Source organism: Botryllus schlosseri, chromosome 1 (genome assembly GCF_051294905.1).
Source record: "Botryllus schlosseri isolate E-star chromosome 1, Bs_hap1, whole genome shotgun sequence".
NCBI classification, from domain to species: Eukaryota; Metazoa; Chordata; class Ascidiacea; order Stolidobranchia; family Styelidae; genus Botryllus; species Botryllus schlosseri.
The window spans coordinates 32,063,757-32,084,041 of NC_137236.1; the positions used below are offsets into that span (position 1 = coordinate 32,063,757).

A 20,285-nucleotide genomic window follows, 5' to 3' on the forward strand; every position below is an offset into this window, starting at 1 on the left:
TCCAAATTAGATTAGAAGTAGAATTATAGCTGCACTTTCATTTCATGTTATATTAAAATTACAATTATAGCTAGGCCTACATGTTATTTTACCAAATTTGAATAAAATACAATTATAGCTACATAGCGCACATGTTTTTCTCAAATTTGACGAGAATTATAATTATAGCTACACATTTTATTCTAAATTAGATTACAAGTAGAATTAAAGCTGCACTTTCAGTTCACGTTATACTAAAATTACAATTATAGCTAGGCCTACATGTTTTTTTTTACCAAATTAGAATAAAATACAATTATAGCTACATAGTACACATTCTTTTCTTAAATTAGACTAGAATTATAATTATAGCTATGCATTTTATTGTAAATTAGATTAAAATTACAATTACAGCCATACACTTTTTCCAAATAAGACTAGAATTAGAATTATAGCTACACATTTCATTTCCAATTAGATTATAATTATAGCTGCATATTTTTCAAAATTAGATTACAAGTAGAATTATAGAGATACAGCTTTTTCAGATCAGACTAGAATTAGATTTAGAGCTACACGCTTTTTCCAACTTAAATTAGAATTAGAACAATAGCTATGCATTTTTTTGTCTAAAATGAACTACAATTTAAATTATAGCCACACATTTGATTCCAAAGTAGATTAAAATCACAATTATAGCTACATAGTTTTTATCCAAATGTGATTACAATTAATAGCTTGTATCAAATCATAGTTTAATGTCAGGTAAACCACAAATTAGATTAGAATTAATATTACAGCATAGAAACATTTTGCAAGTTAGATAAACAGCATTTCGATTTAATTAGCCTAATTATACAACCAGAATCATACAGTTGTCCAAGTCTGGTGCCTTACGCCCTAGGGGTCCACTTAAACACCCCTGCATCCAACGAAATATTCTAATAATTGCAGCTTACAATACATTATGTAAAAAATTACCGACTAATTCTCTGGCTAATTTTCCACCTCTCTCTCTTATCGCATAAAGCGAAACATAAATATTTTAATTATTTTTTTTGATACTCTTAAACTCACCCTGAGCATTCGTACAGGACCAACGCTCTCAGCCTGTCCTCGTCCAGTAGCCCGGTCACGACAACCTGCTTGTCGTAGGCGCCGCGTCTGGTCTGGTCCAGGGAATGGCGTGAAATTGTGGCAGACCTGAAGCCGGTCCAGTACAGGGCGTCTTCGCCGTGGTGGTACGCTATGCCCTCGACTGCGTCTACGTCTGAAAATATAAGGGCAGTGTCAAAGGTTCAAGGACCGCTCAAAATTTCAATTCTAATTCAATTTGGAAAAAAATGTGAAGCTATAATTCTAATTTTAACCTAATTTGGAAAAAACTGTAGCTTTAATTCAAATTCTAATCTAATTCGGAAAAATACGTAGCTATAATTCTAAATTTTAATCTAATTTGGAAATAAACTGTGTTGCCATAACTTTAATTCTGATCAAATTTGGAAAAAAAACTGCGTAGCTCTAATTCTAATTTTGAACTAATTTGGAAAAACTGTGTAGCTATAACCCTAATTTTAATGTAGTTTAGAAAAAAATGTGTAGCAATAACTTCAATCGTAATCTAATTTGAAAAATGTGTAGCTATAATTCTAATATTAATCTAATTTGGTTAAGCTGTCTTCATAAAACCCACCGTGCACGACGGGCTTCGGCACACGCAGTTTCGCGTCGCGTTCCCTGGGGTTGACCACGTAAATAGCGCTGGCGCGCATGTCGCTGTAAAACAGCCGTGACTTGGAGAAGTCCTGCGCCAGGGCTATCACCGACTTTATGAACGATTGGTGCTGAAAGGAAATAAAAACAGATTATTATCAGGGGTGTTTTTTCGGACCTGTCCTACGTCTCAAACTATACGCTGGCGCTATAACTTGAGCTGCACTTAGGCATTAGGGCTGTAAAAAAAAAAAAGTTTTTCCAAATTTCACGGTTATAGTGGTTAGATTGATACTTAAGAAGACTCTTGGAACAGATTTAACATTCATATCTCCGAAATAAGGTGTGAAAAAGACTCGGCTACCTGCATGCGTGGCACGGGTGCGTTCGGATCGCTGACGTTGTCCACGTCGATACTTTCGATGGTGTTGCCTCTCGAGAACACAACGTAGGAAGGATGCTCTGAAAATACCGAGGGTGCTGGCGTGTGTTTTAAATCGGACATCACGGGGTGCAATTAGAGCACCCTAGACATTTTGTTGTATATAAAAGAGAATACTGTACACTTGAATTTTGGGAATATACCTGTCTGCGGAAAAAACTGTACTTACCAATACAATTTGAAGAGTTTTTCGGGTCGATTTTGTTGAAAGAGCATTTACACTCGATGCCCTTGCCTGGTCCCTGATACATGCATATATGGGCGCAGCCACCTGCGATAACATTCACAGTTATTATCACCAATGCTACGCAAGGTTCTTAACAAAGCATTAGATTTGCCTGCTACAAAACTCTGAATGGCTTTTTTTTTTTTTGACATGTCAAAATTTGTCAAAATTTTGTCAAAATCGTTCATAAGTCCAATTTTTTTTGACGTTTGCATTTCGTTTGTATCGTAGATTTTCCACTATTGGTGAACTTATCATTTGATATTTTACTGCTTGCAGCCTACTTTATACCGTTGCCTACCGTTGTAAACGGCTAATTGTCTGCTCATTGTGAATCATAAACGGTCAAATAAAACACATAAGTTGACATGGTGGTATGGTCAACGTACCGCAATATCCTAACTGAAGCAAGACGGCGTGGGCATTGCATCGTTCTTATATTAAGAAGCGTGTGATGAAAAATTGTGATGTAGCCAACATTTTCAGAATGAAGCAACACGGTTTGTCACCAGTAGCGCACGCACAACTTGAGTGTTGTCAGCCAACAACTGCTGCTGTTGAACGTCCTTGGCAAGCTTCTTAAAAGAACATGCACTTTCTACCCAAGAATGTAGGAAAGTATATCTCGTACTACAAAAAACAGTAATTATTTCTACCCATAATACATATCGTAACCACTGGGATTCTTCATAGGGCCAGATTTCGTTAAAATATTGGTTTTTTCATGTAAAAAGTTGCCTGTTTCTAAGCCAAAAACGTTTTTTCAGGCCTAACTACTTCGTTAGGACAGCCAGTTCCAACCAGAAATGAAGATAAGGGGTACAATTTTAACATTATTTTGGAAAACACCTAATTTGCATACGTTAGGTCAAAATTTGGTCAAAATTCAGTTTGTTTAGGTCAAAAGTCAAAATTTTGATTTTTTTAGGTCAAAATTTTCCTTTTTTAGGTCAAATTTCGACACAATGTTACTAACGTCAAAATAAAGGCTTATAGTCCAGAACAAATTGCAAAAAGACCAATATTACGTAGCGTAGCTTCCCCCGCAAACTTGTGCATTAAGTGCCGGAAGGTATGCAGTTGAAGAGCTATCACATAACGACATAATAGTATGTTGTAGTAACGACGGGCATTTTCAGTTTATTTCAATGTATAGCACTCACCAAATCAATGCTTAAATAACCGATATAGAATCTATAGAAGTATATGTGAATGCTTTTGGCGATGGTGAGATCCAGAGGTAGGCTAGTTAGCTTTACGTTTTCGTTACAAGTAGACTACTCTAGTGTTTTCAAGCGGCTCCGACATCCAAAAAGGTTGGGAACCCCTGTTCTACATCGAGGCCTATTATTAAACTAAATATACTTACCGTTATTAACGCTGCAAGGATTGGACCCCTCTTGTCTGTCCGGGCTGTATACCTGACAAAGAGATTCGTTTAGATTCAAATTTCGACATAAAACTTTGAAATACGGTGAAGAATTCGTAAAATTTGGCTCGGATTAAAATCACGAAACATACTTGAATTCCTCTGGAAGAAGTCCTACCGGCGACGCCGGGATGGTTGGCCACCTGCGTACAATTTTCTGGCAGATAACAGCTCGATATGCCCGCGTGAGCTCTAGAAGACAAAAACACATTACCGAAAATTAGTTGTAAATTGGAATTAGGACTTTAAGCTCAAGTATTTAACAGGATTTTACAGAACCCTGATTCAATTCCAAACAAAAGCCAGTTGCAAACAGTAATTTAACTTATATTATACAGCACATAGCGCACAGATTTTCAAGTCATGTACCTAAAAAACGCAGGAAAACAACACATAAATTTACCTCACAGTCCAGTAAAGAGTGGTATTGAAAATGGCCAGGCTTTTGGGTTGAATTTGCGAGCTCGACAGCACGGACCTGCGATTCATGCCGTCCAGGTCCACGGAGAATATGCCGCGCCTCAAATTATCGGTCCAATAAATGCGGTCGGTCTGAGAATAGCGAATACAATATGTCGGCCTATATAGTGATTAGGTAGCTAAAATTTTCAAAAATATATAGCCATTGCTAGACATAGAATTGCGTCTTGATATTATAGCATTATCGCTATTTATTAGTAGCCTACAGTCCACACTTCAAGTTCGGCACTCAAATAATTAATTAATATTTCATAAAAACTGTAAAATATCGGAAGTATACAAAACATCAAAAATTCACTAGTAATGATACGAAAAATTGAAAAAAAATTCAAAAAATCGGGAAAAAAACGAAAAAACTTTTTTTTTTAAATGTGTAGTAATGAGACCATAGGTGTTTGAAAGAAAAAATTCAGAAACTATTATTTATTTGAGAAATTGAGAAAATAAATAAAAAAACATGAGTATAAAGTATTTATAAGGAAAAATCAAATTATCGAAAGCATACCCAAAATCCAAAAACTTTGAAAAATCGCAAGCGTACAAAAAATGAAAAATAGAAAAAAAATATGCAAAAACACAAGTCGCTATTCAAAGCATAAAGATGGTTTAGTACAAGAGCTACTCATAGATACCTTACCTTATAATCGATCGTAAATCCGCTCATGGATGAAATATGCGTCGACACGATATGGTCGATGTTTTTACCGTCCAGCGAAAATCGAACGATGGAAGGATTTTCGGAAAAATCTAAATTAGATTAGAATAATAGCTACTCAGTTATTCCGAAATTAGATTAGAATTAGAATGATAGCTACACAGTTTTTTCAAAACTATATTAAAATTAGAATTATAGTCACACATGTATTTCCAAATTAGATCAAAATTAAAATTATAGCTACACAGTTTTTTTTCCAAATTAGATTAAAATTAGAATCATAGCTACAGTTACTTCCAAATTGGACTAAAATTTAGAATTATAACTACACAGTTGTTTCCAAATTAGAACAAAATTAGAATTATAGCGACACAGTTATTTCTAAATTAGACTAAATTTAGAATTACAACTTCAGTTATTTCAAAATTAGACTAAAATTTGAATTATAGCTAGACAGTTATTTCCAAATTAGATTAAAATTTGAATTATAGCTACACGGTTATTTCCAAATTATATTAAAATTATAGCTACACAGTTATTCCCAAATTATATTGAAAGTAGAATTATGGCTACACGGTTATTTCTAAATTAGATTAGAATTCGAATCATAGCTACACAGTTATTTCAAAATCTAATTAAAATTACAATTATACCTACACAGTTATTTCCAAATTCGATTTTTGCCGCCCAGCAAAAAAATTAACCTTATTCGATACATTCGCTGAGAAACGTGCTCCACGAGCATCGATTCTTGCTAACATTACATCATTCAACAGTGCTTCCCATGACACTTGGTCAATGTGCTGTAGTTAGGACACGCACAGATAGGTGTTCCCCACGACAATCAATTACATATCCAGCAGTGTTTTCCATGACACCTGATTAATATGCTGTAGTTCACACTAAAAATAAGCCAGTAAATCTATCTTTGAATCCAAGATTAAGCTAAGGAATTTATCGTCTAACACAAAATCATACCAATTAATCAGTCTTTGAATCCAAATCAAACCAAGAATTCAGTCTTTACACACAAAATTACACCAATAAATCTCTCTTTAGACAAGAAACTGTCTTTTAACCCAAATTAGACCAAGGAAACATTGTCAGATCCTAAATTAAGCTGAGAAATTCACCTGTAACGAATATATATCCCTTGGCGGGATGTACCACAATTCCGGTGGGCTTCATTGTGTTGCTTTTGTGAACAATGTACCTAAAGCCGCCATCAACACGCATCATCTGGAAATAAAAAATCATTACACACAAACATTAATAACAATACCAATCAGGGTTGCAACCAAGTCGCAAGGTTACGAGTCACGAGTCAATTTCAAGCTATAATAGTTTTGACTCGAGACATTTTTAATTCCGATTCAAGTCAAGTAATTTGCTATTTTTATGAACATGGCTCGATTCATTGCAGCCCAGATATGAATACACTTTTAGCCGAATTGTTCGTCGATATAACACAAAGATTACACGCCAAATGGCAGCAAAAATCTTGCTAACTGTGAATTTGAACGTATCTGCGACTTATTGTAAATGTACATTGAGTATAACATTCCGTCTTCTATCACATGAATGGTCTACTACAGGTGCAACCAAATTCTTGAAGAAATATTTTATGGTCAATCCCAAGTCATACCAACACAAAAACAGACAGTTAGAATTTCACCATAGACAGGACATAAATTCCACGCATAATAAATGGCAATTTTTCAATTACGCCGTTTTGAGACGAAAAACGTTACCTCGATAGTCTTTGTGCAGGGATTGGTCCAGTAAATGTTCCCGGCCATCCAATCGAAAGCCACAGACGCAAAACAGCTCTTCCGCTGTTGGCTAAACCAAATTTCAATTTTGATTCGCTATATGCCAGAAGGCTCCTAACTGTAAACGGCGCCTCATAAAGCATACAAGCCCTGGATTACTTTGTATTTGTATTTGTATTCAGCTGGGTTAGGACTAGGTGTGAGAATAAGGTTAGCTTGGGTTATTTCGCATGGCTTGTTATCATGGCAATGTGCAATACGCAATTGTTTATTGAAGTCCTGTACCTCCAAGGAGCTCCTAACTGCAATATATATACGATAGAGCAGAATAATATAGGCCTACTACAATACATATGAGTATATAGACTATACGATAATAATTATTACCTGCCAGATAAGGTATGCCCCGATCTGCTCCTGCCCTTCAAGTTATAGAGCACTCTCTGCGAGGACATGTCTCGCTTGGCTGTGTAAATCACGTTTTTCGACTGTTCCACCCAGAAAATCGCGTCTCCATCTGCCGACACGTTGTAATTGTTGAAGAAAAAACATTAAAATTTGAAAAAATAAATTGAAAATATGTAAATACGTATATATATCTATATATTACCTGCGTCAAAATCGACAGAGGTGACGTCGTTACGGTCGTTCACTGGTATCATGGCTAATGTCCTCAGGTCGTCCAGATTATATCCATATATATTAGTGGGCGTGTACAGCAGGAGAAAGTCTTTCGTGCCTGGAAGACACAAATAGGAATTTCTTGACGCAATTTTCCTTCCAAAAGACAGATTCCTTGGCTTCATTTTGGTTTTAAAGACAATTTCTCGGCTTAAAATTGCATTCTGACGGATTCCATAACTTAATCTTGGATCCAAAGACAGATTTTATTAATAACTTTGGGTTGTAAGACAGTTTCTAAGCTTAAGGTTGCATTCCGACAGATTCCTTGGCTTAATCTTGTATTCAGAGACAGATTTTATTAATAATTTCGGCTTGTAAGACACTTTCTTGGCCTAATCTTATATCCAGAGACATATTTTAGTAATAATTTACGGTTGTAAGACAGATTTTTGGTTACAATTGCATTCAGACAGATTCCTTGGTCTAATCTTGGATCCTAAGACAGATTTTGTAATAATTTGGGGATGAAAGACAGTTTCTAGGCTTAAAATTGCATTCAGATAGATTTTTTGGTTCAATCTTGGATCCAATAACAGATTTTGACAATAATTTTGAATTTATAGACAATTTGTCGACTTGAAATTGGATACAGGGAGATTCCTCGGCTTAATCTTAGATCCAAAGACAGATTGTACCAATAATTTTGGGTTGCAAGACAACTTCTGGGCTTAAAATTGGACTATAACTGGTTTCTTGGCTTAATATTAGATCCAAAGACACATTTTAAGTCAGTTTCTTGGCCTAAAATTTGAGATAGCTTGAATTAATCTTGGATCCGAAGACAGAGTTTATTGATAATTTTGGGTTTTAAGGCGTTTTCTAGGCTTCAAATTGCATTCAGATAGATTCCTTGGCATAATCTTGCATCCGAAAACAGACTTTAATTATAATTTTGGGTTGAAACAGTTTCTTTGACTAAAAATTGCATTCATACATATTCTTTGGCATCATCTTCGATTCACACAGATATTGATAATAATTTTGGCTTTTAAGACAATATCTTGGCCTAAAATTGCAGACAGCTTCCTCGGCTTAATCTTGGATCCAAAGGTAGATATTATCAATATTTTGGGTTGTAAGACATTTTCTTGGTTAAAATTCGATACACACACATTCCTTGGCTTAATCTTGTATACAAAGATCGATTTTAATAATAATTCTGGGTTGTACGATAGTTTCTTAGCTTAAAATTAGATGCAGACTGATCATTTGGCTTAATATTGGATCTAAAGACAGATTTTTAGCAATAATTTTGGGTTGTAAAGCAGTTTCTAGACTTAAAATAGCATTCTGACACATAACATAACACAACAAAGATCGAACTTAGCACGACCTGAATTTTTAGGTCAAAACTCACCATCGCATTCTTTACCGTTAGCTTGGTAGCCGGTCGTGCATTTGCATGTGATATCGTCGCGAGACGGCAGACAGAGATGGGCGCAGCCCCCATTATCCACAGAGCATCTGGGTTAAAATCAACAGGTATATTACCTCGCAATAACAGGATACCTTAGTATACTATATGCATTCCGCCATATCTTGTCACAAAACTACTATTAGCAATTACATTGAAAGCCACTTACAAAGTCTCACGGACTGGTTCATTTCCATTGTAAAACACAAGATCCGTTACTGACACAGGTAGACTAGTCTGTCTTTGAAACTTGACTGGGTTTGAGGTAGACGTCGTATATATAACGTACGGTATATCCTTCTCTGCATCTGTGAAAATATCGACTTGGCTCGAGTCATTTTCTCAAAATACGGAAATGACTCGACTTGTGTATTGACTCCACTTGGGCTGAGTCATTGCGCATGACTCGAACCAAGTCATATGACTCGAGACTCAGAGGGCCAAGACCGACATTTCGAAGAATAGTAAAGTGACCAAACTATCGCGATTTCGTCTATTGGTACTGGTACTTGAAAATGCGACCAAAAACTGTCAAAAGTGAGGAAAATTAGTATATTATTAATGCGAACCATTCGATATCGCCAAATAGAGTTCTAAAAATTGGGTCTAACAAGACTTGAACTGGAAACTGAGCAGTCAACGCAATGACTCGGTGGTGAATGGAAAATGACTCGATTTGACTCGAGTCAAAACTGTAACAGTGAGATTGACTTGTGACTCGGAGCTTTGCAACTTGGTTACAAGCCTGAATGTAGATAATTATTTCCCAGGAACAATTACCGAACATCCTTATAAAGCAATACCAGTGAAGCTATATATAATTACTCTCTCTCTCTCTCTCTCTCTAGTACTGAAATAATTGCGATCAGCCCCAGTTATGAGCACAAGCTCAGCATATAAGAATAATTTATTACCTCCAGCAGCGACATATATGGTACCATTCTCGACCTCCAAGGCCGTTATCTTGCCCATGCCGGCGGGCAGGCTGATTTTGGCCGGTTTCCACAGCAAAAAGCTGGCCTCCGGGTCGTTTGTCAAGTTCTTCAAAGTCCCGTCCTAGGATTTAGATTGCACGTCGAAAATATGGTACGTTTAAATGCCATTAAAAGGTAGTTAAAAGAACAGAGTCCAGTGTACTGCTTCATCCATGTCCGGAAATGTGCCCTACGACCATTAATCAGCAGTGTTCCCCATGAAAACGTCAAAATTGATGGTGTTTCACATGATTGTCAACTTCATGTTCCATGGAATTCGATATAATTTTACTGTCTACCTCCTGGAATTGTTAGGATGCCTAGAATAACAATGTATACACAATTTGGCGCAATTCCAACCAGCGGAGGCGACATCATTGCAGTAAATAATTTTGGATTTGAAAAAATAGTATTCATGGTTGGGTAGGTCTACGTAATATGAACAATGAATTTGCATCCGAAAATGCCATACTTTTTAATCCAAAATTTTCTACCGCAATCACTTCGCTTCCATGGGGAACACAGTTGATGATAACATGAAATCAATAAGTTTTTTACAATGTCATACGGAACATTGATCAACAACTGCAATTGGGAGCATTCCCCATTGTGGATGAAAAAGTACATTAAAAGGACATTCGAAAGAACGTTCAGGGAGCATTTTATGAATAATTTGGGTTGTCTAAGACAACTTCTTGGCTTAAAATTTGACTATAACAGGTTCCTTGGCTTAATAATAGATCCAAAGACACATTTCAAACAATACTTGTAGGTTGTAAGTCAGTTTCTTGGCCTAAAATTGCATTCAAAGAGATTCCTTGGCTTAATCTTAGATCCAATAACAGATTTTCATACTTATTTTGGTTTGTAAGACAGTTTCCAGGCTTAAAATTGCATTAAAACAGATTGCTTGGATTAATCTTGGAGCAGAAGACAGAGTTTATAGATAATTTTGGGTTTCAACGCATTTTCTAGGACTAAAATTGCATTGCGATAGATTCCTCGGCCTAATCTTGCATCCAAAAACAGACTTAAATTATAATTTTGGGTTGAGAGAGTTTCTTTGACTAAAATTGCTTTCATACATATTCTTTGGCTTCATTTTGGATTCAAACACAGATTTTGATAATAATTTTGGGTTTCAAGACAATACCGTTTAAAGAACATTGAAAAAACCCTGAAACAATATTCTAATACAACGTTCAAAAAGATTTACCTAAAAAGAACCTTCTTGGAACATTGAAAGAACAGAGAAGGTACATACTTTTACAAAATACAGGACGTCAGCATATCTGCCTCCAGTCGTAAAAGAGTCTGCTTTATCGAAACGTAGCGCCGTCACCCCTGTGGTGGCGTAGATCTAAAACACGAACAATGCCGTTTACCCCACGCTTTTAGCAGCGCTTCGATTACAGCACCAATGTTACCACACCGCGACTTTGAAGTTAGATATTTTGCAAGCTGCATCAACAATATTAGATCGGTAGTTCACGGTACTTTAAAGACATACTCGTTTGTATATTAGGAGCTTTTCGTCCTGTGCCGAAATATACAGTAATAGGGTTGTATTCAGGAATTTCTAGAGCTTCTAGAAGGCACAGAACTTCAATATACAATTGCATAGTGTATTGAGATTGAAATAAACCAGGATATTTTGGGCTGACACTCGTCAGCGACTAGTAGAGAATTGGGACGAACATTGTACATCAGCAATTGTGTCTCCAAATACTATTTGGTGCCTATATAAATATACTACTAATAAGATATTTATTTCACGCAAGTGCAAGGCACAAGTCTGCTTTAGCTACGATATTACAATGTTAATACTGCTGCTATATTGTTATCCACCGATACTTACCTTGTAGACAATAGGGTGGCTATTCAAAATGACCACAAACACATACCCTGGAAATTATTGCTAACAAAGACTAGATTTATTGTGATGTCTTCCAACAGTTTATGAAAGCGGCAAAAACATTTATTAGTCAGACTAAAATTACCAAGAATGTCCGCAACTAACCAAAGTTTGTCAAAATCCATCGAGGGTGATGTGCGTTGGGTTTGTTCAAAAAAAATATCAATTCCAAATCTTGCTTGCTTGGCGATTAAATTGCAGTTATTGGATTTGCAAAAATAGCACCGACGATGGGTGATCCCAGAATTATCAACGAAAAACTTCGCTTCCGCGGGTATTAATCGCGCCAAATTTGTTTTGCACCGTATTTGTAGACAACTCACCGATTTCATGGGGTTGACAGTAAAATTTGAAGAAAAAATTCAGTTTTTTACATTAAATTCTAAAATTTTAATTGGCTCCACTGGTTGGAATTCAGCCAAATTTGACTTGCAGCGTATTTTTTAAGCAACCCAACAATTTAACAACGGAATCACCGAAATCCTGAAAAAATTTTTTAATTTCGAACAACCCAACCCTAGATATTATTTCACATTCCCATTAACGAGCAGACCATTGCTACTTGAGTAGAAGAAAATTCATAAATTTCTAATCAATTAATTTTGAATCAAAATTTTTAACAAGGAAAGTGTAGGAATTCTACTTGAAATGTCGTGAGCACGGTCACTTCTACTTGTGCTTTTACAAAACTAGTACTTTTGATCGTTTTTACTAAAATTTAGAGGAAAAATAGAGAATTGAGTAGGAATTAACGAATTTTTATAAATTTTTGAGCGTATTGCAGCAGAATTTTCAATATTCGAATTTTGGTAGTAAAATCTCCTTTTTTCGGAGTATTTCAAGTAGATTTTAACTATTTGCACTACTTTGTCACGAGGTTATGTTTTTTGACATAGTTTCACAGTTTTTTGGGCCAACATCCTGTTTTGTATTTATTTCTTCATTTTTTCAAAATAATTTTTCGACTCAATTTTTAGTCCGCGCCAAACCGACGATGCTGGTCAGTGTCACACCCATGCCAGTCCAGCCCGCCCTGAAAAGGAAACTCGTTTTTCACTTTCACGGGTCCCACTTGTAGCGGGCCGCCGCCGTCTAGCGAGAGCTGGAATATCCCGTTGTCGTCGGCGTAGTACAGGTAGGAATTCTCAAAGTCCGCGGTCAGGCAGCAGGGCCGGCTCAGCTTGGTCTGTTGGACGGATGTGATGATGCGGTACGTCAGCCTGAACGGGGAAATACCATTGCGTAACCTGCAGTTTTTTTTATACAAAACTATGCCTAGATTATATGCCAAGTCACAAGGTTCCGAGTCACCAGTCAATCTCACTTTTATAGTTTGGACCCGAGTCAAGTCGAGTCATTTTCAAATCACCACCGAGTTCAAGTCCGAGTCATCGAGTTTTGACTCGAGTCAGAGTCAGTGTTCAACTCTGCTCGAGTGATATAGAATGGTTCACATTCATAATATCGTAATTTTCCTCAGCTTTAACACTTTCTTGCCGTATTTTCCAAGTATCACGACTGGTAGACGAAATCCCAATAATGTGGTGACTCGACTATTTTTCGAAGTTACAATGAAATGTCTGTAATGGCCGTCCTAGTCTCTAGTCTTATGACTTCGTTCGAGTCATGCACAATGACTCAAATACAAGTCGAGTCGCTACAAAAATTGACTCGAGTCAATCCAAACCTGCTTTACGCTCACTCAACAATGGCCACTTCAACTCCAACTTCTAGTTTTACTCTAAATTTGCAGTTTTTTAGCCAAAACTAAACCTTAGATATCAAGAAGTGAAATCAATTCATATTACAGCTGCCAAAACGAGACACTCACTTCCCGTCAAGCCTTGCCACGCTGATATGCGCGTTTGTGGTGCCGCGCTTCTTGATTTCCGTGTACGACGACCAATATATCGTGTTCGAAGCCGTATCTAGCAGCATACCTTTCGGATTGTCTACGTCTAAAATGCAAACAAGACGTAACGAACACAAATCCACCTTAAGCATTTGTTTCAATGGATTACACTTCATTATATCATAAAGAATTGAGAAGGCGGACATGATACATAAAATTCATGTGGCGAACAATGTTTTCTACAACCGACTCTCGACTAACTACAGATTTTTTCATTAGTTTTAGTTCTAGTTGCAGATTTTGAAAAACGAGTAGTTCTATTTCCAGTTCTAATTGCGAGTTTTAGAATGTGAGTAGTTCTAGACTTCTAGTTCTAATCGCGGATTTTGAAAAATAAGTACTTCTAGTTCTAGTTCTGGATTTTGAAAAGCGACTAGTGTGTGGTTCTGGACTTCTAGTTCTAGTGGATTTTATAAAGTGAGAAGTTTTAGTTCTAGCTGCAAGTTTTAAATACTGGGTAGTTCTAGACTCCTGGTTCCAGTTGTAGATTTTAAAAAGTGCGTAGTTCTAGTTTTAGTTGCACATTTTGAATATCCGGTAGTTTGTAAAAGTCTGTGTCAAATTAACACGAATAAGGTGCGTCTTATACCCAAACGCTGGTTTCACCTTGGCATACACAAACCTGTCGTGATAATGCTCGCAATCCCGCTGCCGTTAATATACGAAGACCTGATTGCCTTCCTTTCATCGTCAGCCCAGTATATCTTCTCGTATCGGCTGTCGTAGGCCATCACAGTCGGGTTGGACAGGTACGGAGTGGTCATGGCAATGGTAGCGCTGTAGTTCAAGTTGCTGGCGTTCAGCCCGAGTATCTACAATGAAACGCAGCCCGAATAATCCCACAGGATATAATAACCTACCAGTTTGGTTCGTACTCATAAATATGTGGCATTTGTAGGGTTAATAGTACGCTGCTTAGCTGGCTAGTGCAAGTGATTTGAGAAATATGCTTAGTAAAACTTGATTTGTTCAAAATAAACCAATAAACGAAGAAAACTGGTGGAACTTGAAGTCAAATGTCACAATAAACGCATATAGCAGCAGAAAAACGTAGTTTACAAACTGATATTCGTGAAGACAGATTATATAAACGAATGATTAACCAACCCCATCGGCCGAAACGTAGAACAGCATTTTCTTCGATTTCCTACAAGAAAATCCATCGTTTTCCAGATAGCTGCCGTACGGACATTTGCAAGAGTAATTGCGTCCGGAGTGAAGGTGGTCCGCGTAGGATATCAAGCAGACCCCGTCACAGCGATGGTTCTCGCATGGGTTGATTGCATCTGAATAGGAAATCGTGGATTATCCCCCATTTTAATAGAGTGATGGTGGGATAAAGTTGTCTAGTTAATTGACGGTCAACTAAGTGCTGATATTTTGAGTAGTTCTAGTTCCAGTTTCGAGCTTTGAAATGTGACTAACATTAGGGGTGGAGCCCGATTCTTCTCCTCAACTAAGGAATGCTTAAATGCGTATCTCCACTCAACTAAGTATCGATCGATACTCAACGTTGAGTGCGCGCCAATTCTCTCAACTCAGTTGAGTATCGACTTCCAGGCGTCATTTTCCGAAGTTGTGTTGCCAGATATTTTTAGCCTTGAACCAGACACGCGTGAACGGTTTTGTCATGACAACGAGACGCTTTCCTCGTTATTTCGTCACAAAACTTACTTACGTACACATCGTTCTCAATGATTTACCTCATCCATACCCTTTGAAGATGGCCCATTAGAAATATTAGAAATCCTTGAAGATACCCAGAACGTTCCATTGCCACACAGAAGCTCTATCAAATATGCCGGACCTGATGTGTGGAACCATATCCCGCCGGCCATCCGACAGTCGACGGGCATGTCCACATTCAAGTCGAAATACAAGCTATTACTACTAAATGAATACAGTCCATCCTCAAGATTACCGGACCACGACTGACCCATCGCTCTCGCTTTCCATGACATGCCGCCCTATTTCTTGTCGCTTTCTTCTTCTATACTATCTTCTTTACTTTCATTCAGTGTGCATGCCTCCTGTTTACATCGCCTAGGCCAAGGTGGATGTTAGATTCCATAGACTACTCCTGCAACATCTTCCTGTCTTTTCATTGTGTCGCCTTTTTTGTGGTGTATTGAGCTGATAAAATTGCTAATAAACCAATGATGATGATGATGAAGTATATTCGCGAGACGCCACAAACCAATTCGAAATTTATAAAGATATAAAGTTTCACAACAGGCCACAATAACGTAAGTACAGGCCTCTAAGAACAAAAGAATACGTCGATATCGTGTAAATACATTGAAAATTGACATTTCTTCAGGATTCCTTTCCAATCGTAGCTCGTCCATGCACGAATCACTTAGCTCCTCTACCATTATACTCTGCCATATCCACCCTACATTTCCTCCCTGATATACTCAGCATTTCTTGTTTCCAAAAGCTTATTGCTGGTCTGTTGACAGGGAGTCTCGTATGAATATTGAAAGGCCTGAAGGTATAGTGACTCCATCCTGACACGGATATCACAAAGAACTCTATCAGTTCAGGTTCAAAATGCTGAATCTTCTTAATTGTGAGAGGAGCATTCGTGAAGTACCGGCAGCGTTAAATTCAATTGCTAGCAGCAGGCCTAAACTTGTCGGTTTTGCTTGACGATGATCCTTTGTCACCATTTCTGTTTCTATAAATTTCAAATGGCAGTTGACATGACTTACGGTATGTATAAAAAAAATTTATGGAACACAAAATACCCAAGCGTCAGCCCACTCATTTACTCAATGGAACTTATAACTTAGAACAAATTCATACAGCAGAAGTTACCATTCTGATAAATCGAGATAACGTACAAGAAGCCGAAATGGTACAGCAGGCGCCACTGATTTCATCCGTTCAGCAGAAAGCAATAGAGTATTTCATTATCAAATACTATACCGTACCGGTGTCCGGTACTCCGGTATTTGGCGAACCCCGCAGCGACTGTTGCCTAAAATGCCTGCAGTTGGCTGCTCGACCGCAAAAATTGACACTTAAGTCTGGTGGTCCGCTGACTTAGATTTGAGTGCCGATTCGAACGCGTTTGAGTGTGAGTATACTTTTTGGCGTGATTTGAGTAAAAAATTTGCTGCTAAGTAGAGAATCGCTACTCAGCGGAGAAATTGGTCTCCGCCCTAGGTCTAGTTCTAGTTCTAGTTCAAGATTTAAAAAAATGAGTATTGCTAGTTCTAGTTTCGAATTTTAAAAAGTAAGTAGTTCTAGTGGCGAATTTTGAAATGTGAGTAGTTCTAGTTCTATTTCCAGTTGCAAATTTTGCAAGGTGAGTAGTTGTAGTTCTGGTTCTAGTTGCAAATTTCAATAAATGAATAATTCTAGTTTAAGTTTTACTGGCGAATTTTGGAATATGAGTAGTTCTAGTGCTAGTTCTAGTTGCGAATTTTGAATAGTGAGTAGTTCTAGTGCTAGTTCTAGTAGCGAATTTTGGAATACGAGTAGTTCTAGTTATAGTTCTAGATGCGAATTTTGGAATATGAGTAGTTGTAGTTCTAGTTCTAGTTGCAAATTTTAATAAATGAATAATTCTAGTTCAAGTTTTACTGGCGAATTTTGGAATATGAGTAGTTCTAGTGCTAGTTCTAGTTGCGAATTTCGAATAGTGAGTAGTTGTAGTTCTAGTTCAGTTGCAAATTTTAATCAATGAATAATTCTAGTTCAAGTTCTAGTTGCAAATTTTAATAAATGAATAATTCTAGTTCAAGTTTTACTGGTGAATTTTGGAATATGAGTAGTTATAGTTATAGTTCTAGTTGCGAATTTTGGAATATGAGTGGTTCTAGTGGTAGTTCTAGTTGCGAATTTTGAAAATTGAGTAGTTGTAGTTCTAGTTCTAGCCGCGCATTCTAAGAAGCCAGCAGAGTGTACGTACATTGCATACGACAAGTCTGGTTTATGGCCATGGAAATTCGGATTTGTGAATTCGGGAATGTAATTGGACCATTCCGAATAGATTCCAGTGGAAAAGAATATAAAATACGCTCGTTTCTTATTGAAATCCGAACCCAAATCCACCACCGCTGGCACTGTACCTAAAACCAGTCGCAAAATCCCTTACCAGGTTGCCTGCTCTCATGATAAACCTTGATATCGAACGGCTGTACCACTGACAACTCGACCACGGTCACGTTCTTCCCGGTCCACTTGTTGGCGGACACGATCATGGTGGTCCGCCAGTCGGTCCAGAACAGGTGGTGGCCGTACAGGGCTATCGAGAAGGGGTGAGACAGCCACTGGTGCTGTTTGATGACCGTGTGCACGTCCGTGCCGTCGAATTCCATGGAACGTATCACGTCAGACCTGGAAATAAAACGTTATTACAGATCTAATGTGAGTAAATATGCCGTGATGGCAGACTTCGACAACTATAATAAATTTGGCTTTTCTAAATTAGATTAGAATTACCATTACTGCTAAACAGCTTTTTCAAAATTACAGTAGAATTAAAATTGTAGCCACAGTATTTTTTTAATTAGATTAGAATTACAATAGTTGATACACAATTGTTTTCCAAATTAGATTAAAATTACAATATTAGCTACACAGGGTTTTCCAAGATAGATTAGAATTAGAAATAGAGCTACAGTTTTTTTTCAAATTAGACAAGAATTAGAATAAAATCTACATAAGTTATTTTCAAGATTACACTAGAATTAGAATTACAGCTACAGTTTTTTTTAAATTAGATAAGAATTACAATTATAGATACACAATTGTTTTCCAATTAGATTAAAATTACAATTATAGCTACATAGGGTTTTCCAAGTTAGACTAGAAGTAAAAATGGAGCTGCACAGCGCTTCCCTAATTAGACTAAAATTAAAATTAAAACTACACAGATTTTCTCAAATTTGATCAGAATTGGAATTAGAGCTACACAGAAGTTTTTCAAATTCGATTGGAATTAGAAGTAGAATTACGGAGCCACAGTTTTTTTACAAATTAGACTAGAATTGGAGTTTTTCGAGAGTAGGTTAGAATTAGAAATAGAATTATAGTTAGCTTTTTTCAAATTAGATTGGAATTAGCATTAGACCTACACAGTTTTTTTTTTGAATTAGACTTTTTGTAACTGAAAAAAAGAAAAAATCAAGTCATTTACTTTGCGTCAGCCCAGAAGACCCGGTCCGACAAGAAGTCCACGGCTATGCCGTTGGGCCACCCGTCCGCTGTCTCGTTCATGGTCCACAGTACCGTGCGCTCCTCCCCCGCCATGGTGCTGGATTCAATTCGGGCCGCGCCAGTCTCCCAGTCCGACCAGTACATGCGGCTGAAATTGAAAGGGGGTCAGTGAAAAAATACTTGTACTTCACAGACAGTTCTACTACTTGTACTGCTCAGGGGGCTACTTCCAGTAATGAAGTACTTTTACTTGCACAGAGTACTCGAGTAGATTTTGCATACTTTCAAGTACACAAGTACATTTTTAAAGGCTGTCAAGTAGATTTTGCCTGCTTGTAATAACAACCCGAGGCTACTTGTACTTTTTAAAAGTACTTAAGTAGATTTTCAGGGCTACTTGTACTCTTTAACGGTGCTCAAGTAGATTTTTCAGGCTACTTGTACATGCCAAGACTACTCGAGTAGATCCTTACGGGTGTTCAAGTAGATTTTGTCCGCTTGTAATAATGGCTGGCGGTCACTTGTACTTTTTAAGAGTACTCAAAGTAGATTTTTAAGGCTACTTGTACATTCTAAGACTACTCAAGTAGATTTTTACGGGTGCTCAAGTAGATTTTGCCCGCTTGTAATAATGGCTCGCGGCCACTTGTACTTTTTAAGAGTACTCAAAGTAGATTTTTAAGAGTACTCAGGTAGATTTTTAAGGGTGCTCAAGTAGATTTTGCCCGCTTGTAATAATGGCTCGCGGCCACTTGTACTTTTTAGGAGTACTCAGGTAGATTTTTAAGGGTGCTCAAGTAGATTTTTAAGGCTACTTGTACATTCTAAGACTACTCAAGTAGATTTTTACGGGTGCTCAAGTAGATTTTGCCCGCTTGTAATAATGGCTCGCGGCCACTTGTACTTTTTAGGAGTACTCAGGTAGATTTTTAAGGGTGCTCAAGTAGATTTTTAAGGCTACTTGTACATTCTAAGACTACTCAAGTAGATTTTTACGGGTGCTCAAGTAGATTTTGCCCGCTTGTAATAATGGCTCGCGGCCACTTGTACTTTTTAAGAGTACTCAAAGTAGATTTTTAAGAGTACTCAGGTAGATTTTTAAGGGTGCTCAAGTAGATTTTGCCCGCTTGTAATAATGGCTCGCGGCCACTTGTACTTTTTAGGAGTACTCAGGTAGATTTTTAAGGGTGCTCAAGTAGATTTTTAAGGCTACTTGTACATTCTAAGACTACTCAAGTAGATTTTTACGGGTGCTCAAGTAGATTTTGCCCGCTTGTAATAATGGCTCGCGGCCACTTGTACTTTTTAAGAGTACTCAAAGTAGATTTTTAAGAGTACTCAGGTAGATTTTTAAGGGTGCTCAAGTAGATTTTGCCGCTTGTAATAATGGCTCGCGGCCACTTGTACTTTTTAGGAGTACTCAGGTAGATTTTTAAGGGTGCTCAAGTAGATTTTTAAGGCTACTTGTACATTCTAAGACTACTCAAGTAGATTTTACGGGTGCTCAAGTAGATTTTGCCT

At 37.3% G+C, this 20,285-nt stretch overlaps 2 protein-coding genes across 5 annotated transcripts in view; one reads left to right on the top strand and one right to left on the bottom strand.

Annotated features, from left to right (window-relative positions):
• The window catches only part of LOC145435343 (prolow-density lipoprotein receptor-related protein 1-like), a 145,755-nt gene that overhangs the window by 80,016 nt on the left and 45,454 nt on the right, over positions 1–20,285 (bottom strand). For 2 of the 4 annotated variants that reach the window (XM_080312646.1, XM_080312634.1), the window contains exons 31-52: positions 18,745–18,912; positions 17,701–17,942; positions 14,703–14,881; positions 14,218–14,407; positions 13,515–13,641; positions 12,756–12,903; positions 11,033–11,128; positions 9,709–9,850; positions 8,964–9,102; positions 8,738–8,844; positions 7,307–7,435; positions 7,084–7,213; positions 6,676–6,766; positions 6,058–6,163; positions 4,907–5,016; positions 4,193–4,341; positions 3,882–3,981; positions 3,730–3,781; positions 2,304–2,405; positions 2,057–2,154; positions 1,673–1,823; positions 1,057–1,249 (exon numbers count right to left, since the gene is read on the bottom strand). In XM_080312646.1, the coding sequence (XP_080168772.1) occupies positions 1,057–1,249; positions 1,673–1,823; positions 2,057–2,154; positions 2,304–2,405; positions 3,730–3,781; positions 3,882–3,981; positions 4,193–4,341; positions 4,907–5,016; positions 6,058–6,163; positions 6,676–6,766; positions 7,084–7,213; positions 7,307–7,435; positions 8,738–8,844; positions 8,964–9,102; positions 9,709–9,850; positions 11,033–11,128; positions 12,756–12,903; positions 13,515–13,641; positions 14,218–14,407; positions 14,703–14,881; positions 17,701–17,942; positions 18,745–18,912 (2,949 nt within the window). Of the gene's footprint in view, positions 1–1,056; positions 1,250–1,672; positions 1,824–2,056; positions 2,155–2,303; positions 2,406–3,729; positions 3,782–3,881; positions 3,982–4,192; positions 4,342–4,906; positions 5,017–6,057; positions 6,164–6,675; positions 6,767–7,083; positions 7,214–7,306; positions 7,436–8,737; positions 8,845–8,963; positions 9,103–9,708; positions 9,851–11,032; positions 11,129–12,740; positions 12,904–13,514; positions 13,642–14,217; positions 14,408–14,702; positions 14,882–17,700; positions 17,943–18,744; positions 18,913–20,285 lie in introns of all 4 variants that reach the window. The other 2 variants (XM_080312642.1, XM_080312631.1) reach the window with 1 other exon arrangement.
• LOC145435525 (uncharacterized) overlaps positions 1–20,285 on the top strand; it is a 349,573-nt gene that overhangs the window by 70,863 nt on the left and 258,425 nt on the right. The window lies entirely within an intron of this gene.